General features: G+C 69.4%; 1 protein-coding gene across 1 annotated transcript; it reads left to right on the forward strand.

The window, feature by feature from the left end:
- Positions 1-14945, forward strand: DENND4B (DENN domain containing 4B). The gene is made up of 29 exons (XM_067539291.1): positions 1-97; positions 1234-1410; positions 4383-4700; positions 4814-5066; positions 5294-5363; positions 5541-5710; positions 5852-6093; positions 6307-6373; positions 6655-6713; positions 6848-6992; positions 7097-7272; positions 7558-7658; positions 8141-8356; positions 8435-8580; positions 9003-9142; positions 9219-9342; positions 9593-9799; positions 9998-10126; positions 10235-10382; positions 10466-10624; positions 10785-11170; positions 11472-11594; positions 11790-11965; positions 12198-12327; positions 12685-12930; positions 13071-13176; positions 13310-13481; positions 13572-13636; positions 13821-14945. The coding sequence occupies exons 3-29, from the start codon at positions 4402-4404 to the stop codon at positions 13964-13966; spliced, it is 4401 nt and encodes a 1466-aa protein (XP_067395392.1). The 5' UTR covers positions 1-97; positions 1234-1410; positions 4383-4401; the 3' UTR covers positions 13967-14945.
- Positions 14946-20148: the final 5203 nt, after the last annotated feature.

Genomic DNA, 20148 nt, shown 5'->3' on the forward strand with positions numbered 1-20148 from the left:
CCCCCCGGGACCCCCCCGCCCCTCCCCCCAGCGCCCCCCGCGGGGCCCGAGGCTGCCGGACCCGCCCGGGCCGCCCCCGCTCGCTGCAGGGGGGCAGGTAGGGCCGAGCGCGGCTCTGCCCGGCCGGGGGCGCTGGGGGGCCGGGGGTGTTGGGGGGCGGCTGGGGGGCCGGTTGCCGGGGGGCTGGTTGCCGGGGGCTGGCGGGCGGGCCGGGGGTGCCTGGGGGATGTTGGGGGGCCGGTAGGTGTTGGGGGGCGTGCTGGGGGGGCTGGTTTGCTGGGGGCCTGGAGGAGGGCCGGGTGTTGGGGGCTGGGGTCTGGGGTCTGTTGGGGAGCCGGGGGTGTTGGGGGGCGGCTGGGGGGCTGGTTGCCGGGGGCTGGGGGGCGGGCCGGGGGTGGCTGGGGGGGTTGCCTGGGGCTGGGGGCGGGCCGGTGGCGGCTGGGGGATGTGGGGGGGCCGGGAGGGTGGGGGGGGGGGCCGGTTGCCGGGGGCTGGGGGCGGGTGTCTGCTATTTCAAGCCCCAGGTGCATGTTCGGGTGTGTTTAAAGTTCCCCCCCACCCCCGCGATGCTGAGCCCCGGGGTGGGGCACAGAACTTACTGGCCCCCCCGTCCGTACCCCCCCCCCCCGCCGGCAGGGGCAGGGGCTGGGGCAGGGCGGGGGCGGGTCTGTGCCCAGGAACTGGCATCTCCCCCGCCTGGCCTGGCGGCCCCGGGTGCTGGGTTGGCGCCCGGGGACCCGTCTGTCCGTCCGTCTGTCCGTCCGTCCGCAGGGCAGGTGCAGCCCGGCTCTGTGCCCGGCTGAGCAGAGGGGGGGGTTAGTGCAGGCCGTGGGGGGGTCTCAGCAGAGCTGGGCTCGATCCAGAAGGTGGCAGCTCGGGGGGGGTCCCAGCCCTGCTGCCAGGGGTCTGGGCCCCACAGCCCATCCCCCGGTGGGCAGCCCCCACCGCCGCACCGGCCTGGCAGCCAGCACAGGGGGGCAGCCCCCGAGCTCCGAAGGGCTGGGGTGGGGGGGGAGGGGGCGGCGCAGCCCCCGCCGCCCCGCTGGGGACCTCGCTGTACCAGGCCGCCAGACGCACGTGCCTGGGCCGCGGCCCGTCTCTGCTGGCGCAGGCCTGGGTCCATCCCCGGGAAGGCAGCGCGGAAACGGGCCCTGAGCCGGCTCTGGGGGGCCGCCCCGCCCTGCCGCAGAGAGCTCCTGGCTTCCTCATTTTGAGTTCTGCTTTGCCCGGCAGCTGCCTCCTGCGCTGGTTGCAACCGTGGCTAAGAATGGAAAGTCCCACTCTCCCTTCCTGGCCTGCCCGTAGCCCCTGCCCGCAGCCGACGGGATCCCGCAGGTCGCTCCGGAGCGGCGAGGAGGCGTCGCTGTAACGCACCGGCGGAGCAACGGTGTCTGTGCATCTGCAGAGCAGGTACAGCCCCAGCCGTGGGGCCTAGTTCTCCGCCCGGGGGCTTTGGTGTCCGTGGCTAGCTAGCGACCGCTCTGGTGGGGACAGCTGGCTGCCGGGAGATGGCTGAGACCCGCCCAGCTCGGCTCACCCAGGAGCTGACGTGCCCTGGGGAGATGGGAATGCCTCTGGCGTCCTGGGCTGGCCTTGAACTCGGGACCGGGCGGGCCTGGCGTGGCAGAGAGGTCCCCGTCTTGCTCTGCCGACCGGGTGGGTGTGTAACGCCCCGCCAGTGGAGGGCGTTGGGGCAGCAGGTGGGGGTCCCAGCGCTTTGGGGGCTCTGCTTCCTCGCTGCTTTGCTTCCCCTGATGCATGCGGTGACGTGGGCACACGCAGTCCGTGGCGCGGGGGCCCTCATCTGCCTCGGCAGCTCCACAGCTCGGCCAGGACCCCGGGGACGCGTGTGAAATGTCACCTGATGATTGGCCCTGGGGGTCCTGGCTCCCAGCCCCCTGCTCTGGCTGCTGGGGTCCCGTGCTGGGAGCAGAACCTAAGAGGACCGGCTCACGTGGCTGCGGTGGGCTGGCCCTGCCGCTGCAGGTGCTAGCCGGGCCGGGGAGCTGAGCCATCTGATGCCGGGTGGATCAGGGGTTGCTGGGTCTGTGCAGCTCCTAGTGTCTGCCTATCCCGCCCCCCGGCCGTCCCAACACAGCCCTGGGCCTGCCTGGCACCGTCTGGCCGGGGCCGCTGGGCTCGCCAGCACTAGGAATGGCTGATGCCAGGTGCCCAGCGGCAGCTTGACCTGGCTGGCGGGCCCCGGGCAGCGTGGGTTGGCCGGCACCTCCCATGCCCTGCTCGTGGGGGTGGGTGCTGGGCAGGCCTGGCTCCTCCCTGCGGAGGGGCTGGGGCAGGTGCAGGGTCTTGCCAGGGAGGCCTTCACCCCCCCCCCCACGCCCCAACCAACTTCGGTGCAGAGTCAGGTGTCTCTGCCGCCCTCCCCCTCGCTGTGGGGCAGCAGTGGCGGCTCTCCCCGGTCTGTTAGTTACAGGAAGCTAAATTAAGAGCCACCCGCATCTCTTCCTGCCGCAGCACGCGGGATCACGTGGGCCAGGGCTAATTATAGCGCAGCTGGTACCTTGGCGGTGACTGTCACCGAGAGGGCCTGTGGGGGCCAGGGCAGCACTGGGGGGCATTGGGTCTCGGGGGGCAGCGGAAGACCCTGCCCAGCTGCTTGGCGTCGGGCTGGGGGAGCTGCCCGTGGGTCTAGAGCAGTAGCAGGGTAGCCCTGGCGTGGGCGGGGGCGGCTGTGTCCCAGAGAGGGAGGTGGGGGGAGGAGCAGCTGGGGCGGTCGGGATGGGTGATGTGCTCCCCACGCCGGAGCAGCGTCCGGGCCTCCCCGGGCCCCCCTAGCCAGCTCTGTACCCTGGTAAACCTGCTGCAGGAGTTGGGTCGCCTTCTGGGTTGGTTTAGCTTGGGGCTGTGCTGCGTCGGGGGCTGCCCAGCCCCCCGTTCCTCTGCCAGCTCTGGGCCTGCTCCCCTGACGGGCGCTGGCGGCTGTGGTGCCAGGGTGTCCTGTCACGGGCAGAGAATGCAGTATTGTGCGCCGGGAGCTGGCTCCTGCCGGCCTGCAGTCAGCCTGCTGGGGTGGGTCAGGGGCTGTGCCGGGGGTCGGCCTGCTTCGCCCTGCGGACCCTGCGTGGGGGATCCCAGGACCCGCCAGAGCGAATCAGGCCGGGGCGCTGCCAGCCAGGTTTTCTTTCCCCCACTCAGGCTGGTCCCAGCTGCCTCCCACGTGGAGCAGGAGTCCCTGTTCTGGGGTCCCTGCCCAGGGGGGGTGTTTGCTCTCCTCTGGGTGCCCTCATCCTCCACCTGCGTGCAGGAGGCTTTCGCGAACGCTGCCCAGCTCTGGGGTCCCGTGGCAGGGAGTTCCACAGGTTGCTGGGCATGGTGTGGAACTGGCTTTCCCTCTCTGGGCTGTGTGCGCGTCCTGGTGCTGCACCACGAGAGGGGCAGTGGAAGCGTCTCTCCCGGCTGTCGCTCTGCAGAGGCTCCCCTCTCTGGATGCTCCTGACCTCTGGCACTTCTGGGTGCAGTGTCCCAGGGTGGGCGCCCCACCGATCTGGGGTGCAGCGTTACCCTGACTTCACGCTCCACCGGCATCTCCATCCGTAACCCCCCATCGCGCCCCCTGCTCGGCCCTGCACCTGGGTGTCAGCCTCTTCCCTCCCCTTTCGGGTCGTTCTCTGGGAACTTCCTTCCTGCCCCTGCCGGGCCGGGTGCTTCGCTGGGGACTGGCAGAGCAGCTGGCCGGCCAGGCAGGGGTTCGGGGTGGTAGGCTGGCGTGGCCCTCAGGCCCTGGGCAGTGCCCTGGCTCGCATCCTGGCTAGCTCTGGTGCTTGTTCCAGAGGTTCCTGGGAGTGTGGGGGAAACCAGGCTCCCCAATGGGAATCCCCGAAACCAGGGATGCTGGGGAATTCCTGGGGCTGGGGAGAGGGATCGACCCCCCCCCAAACCTCAGGGACCCCCACCCCCGATTTTCCAGTCGCTGATTTGTCAGAGCTGGCTAGGGCCTGAGCAGGACACAGGAGACCGCCTCCCTTCGGCTGTCGGCTCAGTCGCGCCCCCGGGTACCCTGCGCCCAGCATCGCGCTGAGGCTCCCGCTTGGCCACAGGGCAGCTGCTACCCACCCCATAGCCCCCGAAAGAGCCCCCGAACGGCCCTGCCCCGTGGCACCTCCTGTGCCCCACTCCCCCCCAGCAGTTCCCGTTGGCTGCTGGCGGCCTTGTGTCCATGATGCCGCCATACGGAGCGTTCTCTCCGGGACGCTGGGCCCAGCCTCTGGGACGTCGCCTCGGGGCTGTCGTCTGGGCTGCTCCCTGCCATCCCGGGCTGGGGCATTATGGCACCGTTCCCCCTCCCATGGCGCCGTCCTCCCCCCACGGCCCGTCCAGGCCCTGCCCTCCGCCCCCGTGACGCCGCCCTGCCCCCTCCCCAGATGCCGTGAGCCGCCTGCCATGGCGGAGGAGACGCCGCCGCAGCTCGTGGACTATTTCGTGGTCGCCGGCTTGACCGACTCCTCCAAGGCCTTGGAAGAGGAGAGCCAGCAGCCCCGGCCGGCCCGGCCCAGCGAGCCCATCACCGACGTGGCCGTCATCATCCGCTCGCAGGGCGAGACGCCGCCCCAGGGCTTCACCTGCATTGAGAGCAGCACGTCCGGCCACCCCGTGGAGCTCAACGCCGGCCTGCTCAGCAGCCCCCAGATGTACATCTGCTACCAGCGCGGCCGCGGCAAGCCGCCCCTCATCGACCTGGGGTGGGTGTCCCGGGGCTCCCCTCCTCCCCCTGCCCCGGGCAGGGCGAGTCGCTCTGCGTGTGGGGCGTCCCTTCCCCCATGGTGCCTGCTGACCCCCTCCCGTCCCCCCCCAGGGTGCACTGTGAGGGCAAGGACCGCCTGAAGCCGGGCTACGAGATCATCCACACGACGCCCTACAGCCGCTCTGCCAACCTCAGCTCGGGCGCCCCCGGCCACCAGCGCACGTTCCTCACCTACCGCCGGGCAGCCGAGTCCCAGGGCCACAACACCCTGGGCATCACCGACATCTGCCTGGTCGTGCCCAGCAAGGGGGAGAGCACACCACACACCTTCTGCCGGGTGGACAGGAACCTCAACGCCGGCATGGTGGGTATTGGCGGGCATCACAGCCGCCTGAGGAGGGGCTATGGGGCGCGTCGGCCCGCCTGGCTCTGGGCAGGTGCCTGGCAGAGGGGCAGGGCAGAGTTGGGCTGGATTCCCTGGGCGGGTGCTGGCCACACCGGGAGGAGGCGTGGCAGGTCCCTCCGGGCCCCAGCCTGGCCCCCTGCCCCGCGCCGCGGCCCTGCTGATCACTCTCTGCCCTCTCCTCACAGTGGGGCCCGGCCATGTTCCTGTGCTACAAGATGGCGATGTCCAAAGCCAACACCCTGGTCTACGAAGCAGGTAGGGCCCCCCTGCTCCCCGACACCTGCCCCCCCCTCCCCGCCCCCCGACATGCTGCTCATGGAAGCGAGGAGCTGCTGGTGCCAGGCCTGGGGTGGGCGGGGGTTGTGCCGGCCCCACGGCCCAGCACTGCTGACCCAGCCCCCGCACTCCTGCCTGACGTGCGTCTCTCTCCAGGCCTGTTGAGTCGCTACCCCGAGCAGGACAGCGAATCCTTCCCGCTGCCCGAATCGGTGCCCATCTTCTGCCTGCCCATGGGCGCCACCATTGAGAGCTGGCCCGTCAACACCAAGTACCAGCTGCCCGTCTTCTCCACCTTCGTGCTGACCGGGGCCTCGGGGGACAAGGTAAGAGGGGGCAGGGGGCTCCGGGGACCTGGACCGGGGTGTACAGCCCCGCAGGATGGGGCGTGGCCTGGCTCCGAGGCGGAAGCTGCTGGCTCGCTGTGCGGGGGCCCCTCTGCTGCCCCACCATCTCCCCCCCCCCAGGTGTACGGGGCTGCCATCCAGTTCCACGAGGCCTACCCGCGGGAGCGGCTGTCGGACAAGCAGAGCCTGCGGCTGGGCCTGCTCAGTGTCGTCGACCGGCGCCCCATCACCAGCAAGTCGGTGCAGACCCGCCGCAGCATCTGCATCCTGTCGCACTGGCCCTTCTTCGACGTCTTCCACAAGTTCCTCATGTTCATCTACCGCTACTCCATCTCGGGGCCCCACGTGCTGCCCCTGGAAACGTGAGCCCGGCCCGGCCCGCGGGGTCTTTGGGGCAGGGGCGGGGGGCGGAGGCTGAGGACGATGGGGGCAGGGGACGGGGAGGCGCCATGAGGGGTGGAGAGCCAGGGGCTCTGGGAGCCGGGGGGGAGCGGAAGGGAAGTCCCCCCAAGTGAGAGGGACTGGGGAGCCCCACTGCCCCCATGCCCCTCTCTGACGGACTCCTCTCCCCCCAGGCACATCTCCCACTTCATGTACAACGTCCCCTTCCCATCGCCGCAGCGACCGCGCATCCTGGTGCAGGTGAGAGCCCCTCGGCCCCGGCCCCGGCCCAGCCGGACGCTCGGCTGCCAGCCCTGCCCGGTGGCCCCGGCTCCAGCGCCTGGCCTGGCACTGCCGACGCGGGCTGCAGTTGGTGTTTGGGATCAGGCGTTCCCCGCCCGGGTCTCCAAAAGCCCGAGGCTCCTGCGAGCCCCCCTGTCCCTACCCCTGGGCAGCTCTCCCCCTCCCCCCCACCTGTCCCTGCCCCAGGCTGCTGTGGGGCTGGTGCCGCTGACCGCGCTGTCAATTTCCTCTCCCCCCAGATGTCTCCCTACGATAACCTGCTGCTCTGCCAGCCCGTGTCCTCCCCGCTGCCTCTCAGGTACAGTCCGGGGGGGGCGGGGGCAGCCTGGGGCTCAGGTCCCTTTGCTGACGGGGGGCAGGACGGCGCGCCGGGGGCGGGGCGGGGCGGGGGGCTGAGCGCTGTCTGGATGCCGCGTGCTCTCCCCCCCGCAGCGGAGCCAGCTTCCTGACCCTGCTGCAGAACCTGGGCCCCGAGAACGCCCTCACGCTGCTGCTGGCCGTGCTGACCGAGCAGAAGCTGCTGATCCACTCGCTGCGCCCCGACGTGCTGACCAGCGTGAGCGAGGCCCTCGTCTCCGTGAGTCCGGGCCCGGGGGGCGGGAGAGGGCAGCGGGGCTCGCCCCCTGCGGCCGGGCCCCTGGGGCTGCTGACTCGGCTCTCCCTTGCCCCCCCGCCCCTCAGATGATCTTCCCGCTGCGCTGGCAGTGCCCCTACATCCCGCTGTGCCCGCTGACGCTGGCGGACGTGCTGTGCGCCCCCGTGCCCTTCATCGTCGGCATCCACTCCAGCTACTTCGACCTCTACGACCCCCCCCACGACGTCATCTGCGTCGACCTCGACACCAACACCATCTTCCAGTGAGTGACCCCGCGCCCGGCCCCCGCCGGGGACAAGGGCCCGGAACCAGCCCGCGGCCGTGTGTGTGGGGGGAGCTCCGGGCCTCTGGCCCGGCTCCCGCCGGCCCCGTCGCCGGCTTTCCCCCTAAGCTGCCCCGCAGCGCGGTGCGACGTGGCATTCGCCCTCGCGTCCCGGCCCGCTTGCCCCAGCCGGAGGGGCCCCGGGGAGAGGACGGGGCTGCCCAGCAGGAGGTGCTGACAGTGAGGGCAGCTCTGCTGTGTGCTCGTCTCTGTCTCGCCCGGCAGGAGTGAGGAGAGGAAGCTGCTGTCTCCCCGCTCGCTGCCCCGCCGGCCCTGCAAGGTGCTGCTGGCCTCGCTGCACGCCCACTTCCAGCAGCTGGACGAGAGTGAGTGGGGCGCGGGGGCCTCGTGGGGGCAGGCGCTGCTGGGCGGAGCGTTGGGGAGCCGGGGGCACGGGGGGGGAGCGGGGAGCGTGGGGGTGATGGGAGAGCCCGGGGAGGGTGCAGGAAGTGAGCGGGGAGACCAGTGGGGGTGCAGGGGATGAGCTGGGAGCCTGGAGGTGTGCGGGGTCAGTGGAGAGCCTGGGGGGTCAGCGGGGGGCACGGGGAGCCTAGGGGTGCAGGGTCAGCGGGGACCCTGGGGGAATGTGGGGGGCATAGGGGAGTCAAGAGGGAGCCTGGGGGGTATGAGGGGTCAGTGGGGAGCCGGGAGTGGCGTGGGGAGCCCAGGGGCCGTGGGGGATCGGGAGGGAGCCTTGGGGGGTCAGCGGGGAGCTCGGGGGATGCAGGCGGTCAGCGAGGAGCCCAGGGGTGGCGCGGGGGCCCAGGAGGGTGCCCGGGGGCCGTGCTGAAGCCTGCGCCGCCCCCAGTGTACAACAAGGCGGTGGAGGAGGCATCGCTGGAGTTCCTGCTGACCGACTACGACCTGGTGTACGGGCGGCGCAAGCAGCTGGAGCTGGAGATCCAGGCCGCCTTCCTGCGCTTCATGGCCTGCGTGCTGAAGGGGTACCGCGCCTTCCTGCTGCCCATCACCCAGGCGCCCTCCGACACCACCCACGACTCCAGCAGCCTCTTCTTCCTGCAGGGTGAGGGCGGCGGGGTCCGGCGGGGAGGCGTGGGGGGGGGCCGAGCTGCCATCTGACCCCCTCCTCCCTGCCCCCCAGGCTTCCTCAAGTCCCGGGACCGGGCCTGCCACAAGTTCTACGGGCAGCTGCTGCGCACGCAGCTCTTCACGCAGTTCATCGAGGAGTGCTCCTTCGCCAGCCACCGGCACGCCGGCCTCGAGTTCTTCGACACCTGCGTGGACAAGGTGACGCCCGCCCCGCCCCCAGGCCCACGGCCCCACCCCCATGCCCCTGGCCCCGCCCCTAGTGATGCCCCGCCCCTGACCCCGCCCTGATGCCTGCTAGTGACACCCCAGTGCCCCCTAGCGACGTCCTGCCCCCTAGCAATGCTCTGATGTCCCTCCCCTATCAACATCCTGCCCCCTAGCGGCGCCCCAATGCGCACTGACGCCCCACCCCCTAGCGACACCCTGCCGATGCAGTGACGCCCCGCCCCCTCGCCCCTAGTGACTCCACCCCCACCCCCTAGCGATGCCCCACCCCCTAGCAACGGCCCAGCATCCCACCCCAGCAACACCCTGATGCCCCGCCCCTAGCGACTCCCTTCCCCCTGACACCAGGTGCCTAGCGATGCCCTGCCCCAGCGACACCCCCTCTGCTCCCCCAGGTGCAGGTGGATCTGGAGAAGGCCGAGGAGACGCCGCTGGTGGAGCTGGACGACTCCCGGGGCGGGGAGCACACCGTCTTCATCATGCCCCCCGAGGAGCCGGCGGGCCCCGACGGGGCTGAGCTGCCTGCGCGTTACTGGTGAGACCTCCCCGACTCTCCGCCCTCCCCCCGCACCCGCAGCCGCCCCCCTGACCCCCTCTTCCCCCCTCCCCAGCTACGACTGCTTCCCCGTGCTGCGGGCCGAGCTCTTCGAGCGCCCCCTGGACCAGCCGACGGCCCCGCTGTGCCCGGCCAAGAGCAGCGCCCCCTCCAGCCCCGCGCCACGCCGCACCAAGCAGGTGACGCAGACTCCCGGGGGCGTTGGGCCTCGGCCCTTCCTGCGGGGAGCCCTGGGAACTGCCCCCGGGGTGGGGGTGGGGGTGGCAGAGCCGGGGGGAGAGGGGTGCCAGCTCTGGTGGCGGGGGTGGCAGCGCTGGGGGCGGCAGAGCCAGGGGGGAGGGAAATGCCAGCTCTGGGGGCGGCGGTTGCGTTCCCCAGGCTGCCTGGCAGGCCGGGGTGCTGGACCCCGCTGACCCCCCGTGTCCCCAGGAGATGAAGGTGGCGCAGCGGGTGGCGCAGAAGTACTCGTCCGTGCCCGACATGTGGGCCCGGTGCCTGCTGGGCCACTGCTACGGGCTGTGGTTCATCTACCTGCCCACCTACGTGCGGGCCGCCCCCTCCAAGGCGCGGGCGCTGCAGACGGCCTACGAGGTGCTGCAGCAGATGGAGAGCAGGAAGGTGGTGCTCCCGGACGAGGTGCGGACCCCCCCCGTGCTCCACGGCCCCCTCCCCTGGGGCCGGAGCTGCCCCCGCGCCAGCCCCCTCCCTGGGTGTGACCCAGCCGGTGCCCAGCCTGGCTGCACAGCTGGGAGGCCAGCGTGCCGTGCCCGTCTGGGGACCCAGGGGGGAGCCGGTTGCCCCCGCTTTCCTCACCGCGCCCTCTTGTCCCCCCAGGTCTGCTACCGGAGCCTCCTGCAGCTGTGCGGGCAGTACGGCGAGCCGGTGCTCTCCGTGCGTGTCATGCTGGGCATGAAACGGGCCGGCATCGTGCCCAACGCCCTCACCTACGCCTACTACAACAAGGTACCGGCCCGGCCTGGGCCCCGGGAGGGGGAGGGTTGGCGGGGGGGGCCCCCTCACCTGCCGTCTCCCGGGTAACCGGTGGGCCGGGGGGGGCTCGCTCTCTTGCAGGCTGTGCTGGAGAGCAAGTGGCCGTCCAGCACGCAGGGCGGGCGGCTGCGCTGGGCCAAGCTGCGCAACGTGGTGCTGGGCGCTGCCCAGTTCCGGCAGCCCCTGCGGCAGCGGCAGCTGGAGAGCAGAGCCGGCGGCAGCCTGCCAGGTGCGTGGGGGGGGCTAGCTGTGGGGGGGGGGGGGGGCAGCCTTGGGGCCGGCAGCCCACACTCTCTCCCTCCGGCTGTGCAGAGAGCAGAGGCTCCCGGCCCCGCCCCAGCCTGCAGCGCCAGACCACCTGGGCCGGGCAGAGCCTGCAGGAGGCCGCGCCGGGCGGCCAGCTGGTGAAGAGCAACAGCGACGGCTTCCCCTGCAGCCAGCCCTCCGCCGTCGAGGCCGGCGTGGCCCAGAGTGAGTCGCAGCCGGCGGGGGGGGGCGGGGGGAGGGCGAGACGGCACCTGGGGTAGCAGGAGTGGGGTGCAGGGCTCTCCGGGCTGAGGGGCGTGTTGGGGTTAGGATGTGAGGGACCCGGCTCTGGGCCCCCCTAACCCTGTCCCCCCCCCCGCCCCAGTGATCAAGGCACTGGGGGTGCTGGAGCCCGGCAGCGACTCGTTAGTCGTCCTCCCGCCCGGCCTGCAGCAGCTGCTGGACGGGCCGGGCAGCTCGGAGGACGGGAGCCTGTCGGACGTCAGCTTCCAGACGGACGAGAGCGACCGGACGGCCCTGGACGGCGCCGACGTGCAGCCGAGCCTGGGGCTGGGCCGGCGTGACAAGAACCACCACGGCCAGGGAGGGGCGCCACGCCGGGGGCTGGCCGCCAAGCTGCAGCAGCTGCTGTCCCCAGCCCGGCGCTCCTCCCTGCGCCAGGCCCCGGAGCCGAGAGAGCCTCAGCCACGCAAGAGCCCCGTGGACAGCCTGCTGCACCCCCACGAGCGCCCCGACTCCACCGCCTCCGAGGTAGGGCTGGGACGGACCCCACTGCTCCTGGGCAGGGCTTGGACTGGGGGGGCCCTCCACTGCTGCTGGGCTAGGCCTACGGGCAGGGACCCCCCCACACCCTGCTGGGGGGCTGGGAGTGGGCAGGACCCCCCCATGCACCCTGCTGTGGGGCTGAATTCCTGGAGCTGGCAGGGAGCTGGTGCCTCCACGTGCGCTGCTGGGCCTGGGGACCTTGGGACGGGCACCGCGGCCGCTCTCCGGGCGGGGAGGTCCGGCTGAGCTGGGGGCCCCCCGGGGCTCACGAGCTGTCTCTCCCCAGAGCTCCGTCTCCCTGGGCAGCGAGTTCGACCTGTCTGACACGTCGCTGTCCAGTTTCAGCCTGCGCAAGTCTTCGGATCTGCTGCCCGAGGCCTCGCCCGGGCCGGAGCTGCCCCCCGTGGAGGTGAGGGGGCCGTGGGGGACTCGCGGGGCTGGTGGGCAGCGTCCCAGGCAGGGGGCAGTGATGGGCTCTGACCATGACCCCCCAGGGGCCAGGGAGGGGCCCCGTGACCATCAAGGTGGGGGTGTCTCCCTGTCCTCTGGGGCGGGCCGGGGTGCGGCTGTGGGGCCAAGCTGTTCCCTGCCCCTCGCCCCGCAGATCCTGCTCTCCAGTTGCTCGCTGTGCCAGACGTGCGGCTGGCTGGTGCACGACGAGGAGGTGATGGCCGGCTGGACGCCCGACGACTCCAACCTGAACACGGCCTGCCCCTTCTGCGCCCACCCCTTCGTGCCCGTCCTCAGCATCGAGATCCAGCACGTCCCACAGCAGCCCAGGTGAGAGCCCCGCCCTCGGAGGCCTGGGGGGTGGGGAGGTCACATCATTGGGGTGTCGGACCTGCCTTCTTCTGGGATCTCGCCCGCCGTCGTGGGGACTGTCCAGGGGTGCTCGCCGTCGGGCGCGGGGCTGGCTGATGGGGGGTGGCAGTTAAGGGGACGTGTCCCCCCAGGCACGGGGGGCTGGCGCCGAGCAGCCCAGCACTAACCTGCCCCCTCTCTCCCTCCCCAGCCCCTCAGAGCCTCCGCCAGCTGCCCGCGGCCCGGTGCTCAGTGACCGCTACCAGTGCCTGGCTCTGGACCAGGCCGAGCCGGAGCCGGGGACCCCCCTGTCGCTCTGCAACGGCTGCAAGGACTCCGCGGTACGGCCTGGCCCGGCCCGGCCCTCTCTGCACACGGCTCCCCCCCTCCGGTTCCCAGCCCCCTCGGAGTCCTGAGACACCCCTGCGGCGGAGGGGCCAGCCAGAAGCGGGCGCTGCGGGCGCTGTCTCTAGAGCCCCCCAGTCGGGACTGCGCTCCGTGCCTCGCCTGCCCTGCCCGAGGGCTGGGGCCGCAGGGGCTGCGGGTCGGGAGCGAGGGCTGGGCAGAGCTGGGGGGCTGCGGGTCAGGTCAGGAGGGAGAGGCACGGGCGGGCAGGGCTGAGGGGCAGAGCAGTGGGGAAGGGCTTTGCCCGGCGCTGGCTGGTCAATAGGCCCTGAGCCCGGCCACGGTCCCTGCAGGCGGCCCGGGGCCCTGCCCTGCGGTCGGAGCTGGAGACCTTCGCCTACCTGAGCCCGCTGGTGCTGCGCAAGGAGCTGGAGAGCCTGCTGGAGAATGAGGGCAGCGACTTCCTGGCCCAGCCCGAGCTGGTGGACAGCCATCCCATCATCTACTGGAACCTGCTCTGGTACTTCTGCCGCCTCGGCTTACCCAGCAAGCTGCTGCAGCTGGTGCTGGCCTCCCGGCACGTCCGGCCCGCGCCCCAGGTACGGGAGTCGGGCACCCCTGGGCCCTGCGAGCTGCCACCTGGCCAGCGAGGGGCCCAGGGAAGGGGCATCCCCGGGGGGGGGCCACGGGGTCCCCGCCTGCTCTGACCCCCACCCCACTCACAATGTCTGTTTGGCAGGCCCCAGCCCCGGACGGCCCCCCGGTGTGCGTGCGCCTGCTCTGGGACGTCCTGACCCCGGACCCCGACAGCTGCCCCCCCCTCTATGCGCTCTGGAGGGGCCACAGTGAGTAGCGGGGGGCAGGGGGCAGGGCTGGGGGAGGGGCTGTTAGCAGCAGATGTCTTGGTGCTGGGGTGGGGTGGGTCAGTGGAAGGGGTGGGGAGGGGTCGGTGCTGTGACCCCCGCTCTCTCCCCACAGGGAACCGCACTGCCCAGATGCAGCCCTCAGCCCTGCACCACCCCGGCTGCCCCTTCTCGCTGGCGTTCCTGGAGGCCGTGCTGAGCCACGTGGGGCTGGGCGAGGTCCACAAGGCCATCGCTCTCTTCCTGGAGACCCTGGCCGCGCAGCCCCGGCCCCCGCCCCTGCAGAGGTACCGCCCCCCGCAACCCCACCCCCCACTCTGCCACCCCTCCCCCGCTCTGCACCCCCGCAGCGTCACGCTCTCCCCTTCCTCCGGTAGGAGCGTTTACCGGGAGATCCTCTTCCTCGTGCTGGCGGCGCTGGGCAAGGAGCACGTCGACATCGGTACGTGGCTGGGGCTGGGGGAGAGCAGGGACAGAGGGGCCCGGCCGGACCCATTGGTTGGGGGGACGACACAGGCTCCCTGGCTCGGCGGAGAGCTTGGGGGATCTGGGGCGCTCGGGTCTGCTGCAGGCTGGAGCCCGCGTCCCCGGAGCCCCCCGGAGCCTGACCCCCGTCTCCCCCGCAGCCGCCTTCGACAAGAAGTACAAAGCCGCCTACTCCAAGCTGGCCAACAGCCTGGGCAAGGAGGAGCTGAGGAGGCAGCGGGTGCAGCCGCCCAGCTCCAAGGCCATCGACTGCCGCAGGAGCTTCGGTGCCACGCTGGAGTGCTAGTGCGGGCGCCGGCCAGCCGGGCCCAGGGCCGGCCCCAGGAAGGAACCCGGGGACTGAGTCGGGGTCTCGTGGGGGCAGCCAGCAGCTGCATGGCGGGGAGGCAGGGCAAAGCCGCCCTGGCCCTCTCCTCTACCCGCTGCCCGGGTGTTCTGGGGAGTCGGGGGGGACCCGGAGAGCCCCCTGCCGCCCGCTAGCACTTCAGCCGGGCCTGGTTCCTGCCAGCCCTGCCCCGGGGCGGTCGTGGCTCTCCGGGGGCTGGAGGAGAAGCAGGGGCCCCTGCCAGGGAAGCAGCTGCTGCCCAGCCATAGGGCAAGCAAGTGGGTGGCTCCCGGGCGCTGGACGGGCAGGGCTGAGATCCCGCTCTGGGCAAAGCCCGTCTTGTGCTGACTGGGCTGCGCCCCCTTCCCTCGATGGAGGGCTGGGCTGGGCTGAGCCCCAGGGACCACGGGTCTGTATGGGGGGGGTCGGTGCTGCCGGCCCCGGCACTGTTTGGAGCACGGCCGCGGACAGGTGAGCGGCCGGCCGGCCCCTAGCTCCGTCCCCCCCCAGTTCTTCCTTGGACACTGCCGGGGGTTCCCCAGGCCCCCCCCCCGTTGGTGGTTTATGGTTATTTTTTAATGTCAGTGTTAATATATTTTCTAATTTATTTATTCTCCCCACGGCTGCTGTTAGCTTGTGTTGTAACCACCGTGCTGGCGAGCTGGGCCCCACACCCCCACTGCCCCTGCTGGGGCGGGCGGGGCCACCTGGGGCTGGGTCACTGCACCCCCATCTCCCCCCCCTCAGTTCTGCACTGGAAGCTGTTTCCCCGTCTGCGGTTGGGAAGGAGCCTTTATGGGGCCCGGGGAGGAGGGGACCTGGGGGGGCTCCCCATCCTCAGGTGCCCCACCCCATCTCTGGGGCTAACACTGTGCAATATGGAGTCACACCGGTTTCGTTCGGGTTGCGTTGGGTCTGTAAATAAAGCCGCTTCAGTATTTTCCCTGCCTTGTGGTGTGTGGGGGGTGGAGGGGGTCGAGTCCTAGAAGATGGGGGTGGGGAGGGACGCGGGAGGCGTCATGTCCAACCCCTGCTCCAAGCAGGACCAACCCGACTGAACCAGCCCAGCCTGGCCTGTGCCCAGCCGCAGCTTGAGACCCTCTGAGGATGGAGACCCCCCCCACCCGGTAACCATCCCAGAGCGTCACCCCCCGCCTAGGGCCCAACTTTCCTAATGGCCCCCCAGCCCCCACTGCAGACCATGGCACAGCTGCAGCAGCTGCTCCCCGCCCCCCAGCCTCTGTCTCTGCCCTGCCCACCCCCATGGGCTAAGCAGAGAGTGGGGCAAGGGGCAGCGCGGGCCTGGGCCGGCCCCACCTGTGCCAGGGTAGCAGAGCTGGGAGGCACCCCCCTGCCTGCCCCAGCCCGGGGGGGGGCCCAGCTCCAGCCCTGGCAGGGGTTTCAGCCCTGCCCGGGGAAGGGCCCCTCTGCTTGGCTGCCTTCCCCACTATGCCGCCAATCAGAGCGACTGCAGTGCCAGGCGGTGCCCCCCCCCTTCCCAGGAGGAGTTTTGGGGGCGGCTCTACTCCCCCACCCCTTCCCTGCCCACTGGCCGGGGGATCCCTGGAGCTGCTGCCTGGAGCCCAGCTGGGTCTTGCCAGCACCGCCGCAGGGCCCTGAATGTCACCTACGCTGTGGGGGTGGGGCAGGGGCTGAAACCCAAATTACCCCTCCCCCCAGCCGGCGGGGGGCATCCGGTGGGCCCAGACACCCCCTCAGGGCTGGTCCCACCTCCCCAGGAGCCGCCCTGGTCTCCCTTCCTGGGGCTTTGCCCAGATGCACAGCAGGTGCCACCCATCGCCCCTGTTCTCCCCCGGCATCTGCCCCGCCCCAGGGAGCGATCTGGACCCGGAATATGGCCCCCATCCTGTTCTCACAGCTCCCTGCTTGGCAGAGGGCCACATCCTGAGCTGTGCTGGAGTCCGCTACCCGGCCCAGCCCCCTGGCAAGGGGGGGTGCTGACAGCACTGGGGGCCCTGCAGCGAGCGTCACGGCACTGATGGGGCCGGCAGCACCCAGGCCCCTTTCGCTCCTCCCCAGGCCTGGCCAAACCCCTCTGCTGATGCCCGGCGGGAGCCCCTCCTTCCCTGTGCCTCCTGGCTGGGAATTCCTGTTCGCTCCCAGCCGCCTCCTGCTCCTCGCCTGCGTGCTGGTGTCTTCAGTGCAGGAAGCCGTGCTGGGGCCTGTACGTACATCGCCCTTGTGTGCAGCCCCCCCCTTCCCCTCGCGGCTCCCGCAGGCCTCGTCCTCTGTCTCCAGCCTCCGAGGAGGTGTCCAGGAGGTCGGCCTGAGCTAATCACCACCCCCCTGTGGACCTCTGCCAGCAGCAGCCCCCCGCCGCTGTGGGGGGCCAGAGCAGCAGCAGGGCCAGAGCAGCAGAGACGGTGCACTGCCCGGGGACCAGCTCAGCCAGGGGCTAAGCCCAGCCCAAACCAGCTCCTGCTGCCTTGACTTCTAGCAGCCTCCCCTCCAGAGCAGCTGCCCGCAGGCATCCCAGCTGCAGGAACAGGCCGGGCCCACATCCTGCCTGAGCCCGTCACAGCTGTGGGGGACTCCGCCTGCCCGGAGGGCATGCCTGGGCTGTTAGCCTGCACTCTGAGCATGGTGTGTCCCCCTCCCCACCAGCCCCCCCCCCCCCTTCCATCAGGACTTTAACAACCCTTCGCTAATCAGAAGAGGCTTGTTTTTGTGTGTACCACTGTTCCTTTGTTTTGAGGTGTGTAGCTGGCTGGGGCTTGCACGCCGCCCTTAATCCTGTCTGGGGCAATAAAACCCCCACTCTGTGTGCGCGTCTTGCCAGGGCGGGAGACCCCAGCAGGCCAGGGCCCACTCTTCGGGTGCAGCCCGCCCGCTGGCTGAAGCAAAGGGCACCAGTCCGCAGCACGCGCTCTCATGCTGTGTTTCTGCAGAGCCGCTGCACCTCAGCTGGCAGCTGCCACACACCCTCCCCCCCCCCCCGCTTTTAAGGGGGACGAGCCATTCCCTGCAGAGCTACAGAGAAACCTGGCTGTGAGTGGCGCAAAGATTGGCTCCTCTGCTGGGAACTTTAAACCCTCGTGTTTGAGTCCCAAGAGAGTCTGGGGTGCCCCTGAGCAAAGCTTCCCTGCTGCTGTGTGAACCCCAGGCTGCCCTCGCCCCCGGGGCGCCTCCCCACAGACTGTGCAGAGCGCGCAGCTCCTCCCGTCAGCCTGGCATGGGATCAAACGCAGGAGGGCGATGCTAAAGCAACTCTAGTGGATTTAACGTGCCGCCACTGAGCACTGCACAGAACCCGGCCGTCCTGGCTGGAGGGGTCAGCGCCCAGCCTCCCCTGGGACGCCAGCGCAGCCGTCTGACCTGCGCTTGGCTCCAGCGCCCAGAAAGAGCCTCCGCAGGAAATCTATAGGTTACTACTTGGTTTTTTGTCCCTGCGTGCTTATTGGCTGGGCTATCTTACAAATTACGGTCCTCAGAGGGTCCTGGCCAATCGGAGAGCCCTGCATCTAAAAGAGGGTGCTTGTCAATCACCTGAGCTAGCCAATGAGGGGAGAGAGGTGCTAATAAACCATAGATCATGGACAAGAAAGGCTAGAGTGTTGGCTTGACTCCAGCTTTCTCGCTTGGCAGCCATCTTGAAGTCTGGCAGACAGGGTCCCAGGCCCGGGCCACACATTTTTACTTTCAAACCTTCTCTGGTTTATTACGCTGCTATTTTCAGCAGCGGCTGCATTAACCAGGCAGAGTTCCAGTCCTTGCTGTGGCCCGGCTTCCAGCATCCATGAACGCTGTGCAACCCCACTGAACTCCACAAGGCATGATGGGAAATTCCCTCTCACCAAAAAATGGGCAAACAACCTGCCCACATTCACCGATCATCGTTTCAAAGAGGAAAGGGGACCGGCCGCGCGGCCACCAACTAATCGCCACGGGCACCAAGCGGACAAACCTTGGCTGACAAGGGCAGGAGCTGAGCCTCTACATTAGTGCTGCTAGTAGAGGGGAATGATCAACACTGATGTATTCCAGGCAGGAGAAGCCAACTCCCTGCTCCCGGCAGCGTTCGGTGTATCGTTCTCTGGGTCTCAAGGAGCTGGAAGGGGGAAATTCCATTCCGTCGTCACGGCAAGGTGAGGCTGATGCTGCGGTGCTGCTGCGACCATGTGGAGTTGATGTTGCAGACTCGTCGTGCAATGACGTGATGTTCTTATTTGTGCTGCAGCACCACCGAGGAGCCCCAAGGCATGGCCCAGGAGCCCATGGTGCTAGGTGCTGGGCAAACCCTGAGCAAAGAGACGCATACAGTCTTAGGGGGCCTTTTCACAGCACAGTTGGCTCAAATGACGATTCAAGTGTCACCTCGAGTGAAGTGGATTTTGAAGCTGAAGCGAGCTGTCCTGGCAGGGTCAGTGGGCTGAAGCACAAGTGCTGCTGCAGCTGAAGTGAGTAATGCAGTGGGGACTTCATGTAAATCTGAGACAAGTGCAGACAGACAGACTGACGGGGGAACTGCAAGGAAACAGTAAGGCAATACTGGCTGGAGTTGCAGCCCCACATGGTCACACTGTGTGCAGTAGCGTCCACAAACCATTGTCACATCACATCAGACCGGGACGTTGCTGCATCAAAAACCAGCAGCGCAACATTGCATCAAAGGATCACTCTGCCCCAGTGCAGCATCCTGGAGCATCCGGACATCCGGGTTCGTGGCACAATGGGGCAGACCATCATTCCCTCAGGCTGCAGTGTCACTGCACGGGGAAGAACGTCGGCCGCAGCTGTGCTGTGCCGTGCCCAGGGAGTGTTCTGCTGCTCAGAGTTCTCACTGTTACCTGGTGCTTCAACAGCTATGTGTTGTAAGAACATCAGAACAGCTGGAGTGGGTCAGACCGATGGTCCATCCAGCCCAGTCTCCTGTCTGCCGGCAGCGGCCAGTGCTTCAGAGGGAATGAACAGAACAGGCAACCATCACGTGATCCATCCTCTGTCATCCAGTCCCAGCTTCTGGCAATTGGAGTTTTAGGGACACTCAGCCTGGGGCTGCGTCCCTGACCATCGTGGCTAATAGCCATTGATGGACCCGTCCTCCAGGAATGTATCTAGTTCTTTTTTTTAACCCTACTATGATTTTGGCCTTCACAACATGCCTGGCAGCGAGTTCCACAGGTTTACTGTGCAGTGTAGCCACCAGTTGTGTCATCTCTTGTATTCTGAGCACAAGTGCTGTGTGGCAAGGACTGTGTGCACAGCGTCTGACCGGCTAGGCCCCTAGACGCACCGCAGTGCAAATAATAAACGTTACAGGCGATAAGTCACGCTCTGCTGGAAGGCTCCGGGGATCCGAAACGTTACCGCCTGCAGCCACAGCAAAACACGCTGCCTCTGTGCCGGCTCCGTGGCCCTGTGCACACCCTCTTTCAAACACCGCCATATGGCCCTCTCCACAGGTGGGGGCATCCCCTCCACCTGCCACATGGCCCCACATCCCTCTACATCCCCCACTTCTCCCCTTGGCCCCAGAGCTATGTGAGGGGGCAGCCCTGAGAAGTAACCCCCCCCCCCAAATCACTTGGCCAACCGGACCCCACCAATGCCCCTCCCCCACCACCCAGCCCAGCCTGACCCCGTGCCCCTCCCCCAGCTTAGGCTTGCCCCCCGCTTGTCCTGGGGTCCCCAGGCTTGGGCGGCTGTGGCCTGAGGACACCCCAGCAATATGCCCAGCGTAGGCCCAGCGCTGGCTGGCGCGTTGCCAGGGGACCCAGCACCTCTCTGGTGATGAGTCTTTAGCTGGGTCCCCCACAGATGCTCTGGGGGAGGGAGACAATTAGGGGTACCCGGGGTACGGTGGCCGCCATGGCCTCAAACGCCCGAGTGGGCCCCTTTGCTTTTTGCCCGCCGACATATAATAGGGCCACAGGGTACCCGGATGTCTAGGCTAAGGGACCCATTAAAGGCGCCCCACGGGGCGCCTTGCCACCTCCCAATGGTCGTGGCTCACGCCAATCAACGGTCCCGTCAGCCAGTGGGAGCTACCGGGCGGGCGCCGGGGTGTAGCCCCCGCTTTCGATTGGCCGACGCGTCCGTCGGTCCGTCGGCTCGACCAATGGGCGTCGTTGCTCAGGTCGGCGGGCGGAGCCTGTGCGGCGGGGCCGCTGCCCAATCAGCAT

The sequence above is a fragment of the Emydura macquarii genome, unplaced genomic scaffold (genome assembly GCF_026122565.2).
Source record: "Emydura macquarii macquarii isolate MOO-44397 ecotype Brisbane River unplaced genomic scaffold, CSIRO-AGI_Emac_v2 contig_527, whole genome shotgun sequence".
Taxonomy (NCBI): Eukaryota; Metazoa; Chordata; order Testudines; family Chelidae; genus Emydura; species Emydura macquarii.

Bases quoted from the DNA above. Each gene is read 5' to 3' on its own strand.
- DENND4B (XM_067539291.1), top strand. From the start codon at position 4,402: ATGGCGGAGGAGACGCCGCCGCAGCTCGTGGACTATTTCGTGGTCGCC. The intron at 6,714-6,847 runs GTACAGTCCGGG...TCCCCCCCGCAG, and splicing joins TCCTCCCCGCTGCCTCTCAG to CGGAGCCAGCTTCCTGACCC. The intron at 9,143-9,218 runs GTGAGACCTCCC...CCCCCTCCCCAG, and splicing joins GAGCTGCCTGCGCGTTACTG to CTACGACTGCTTCCCCGTGC.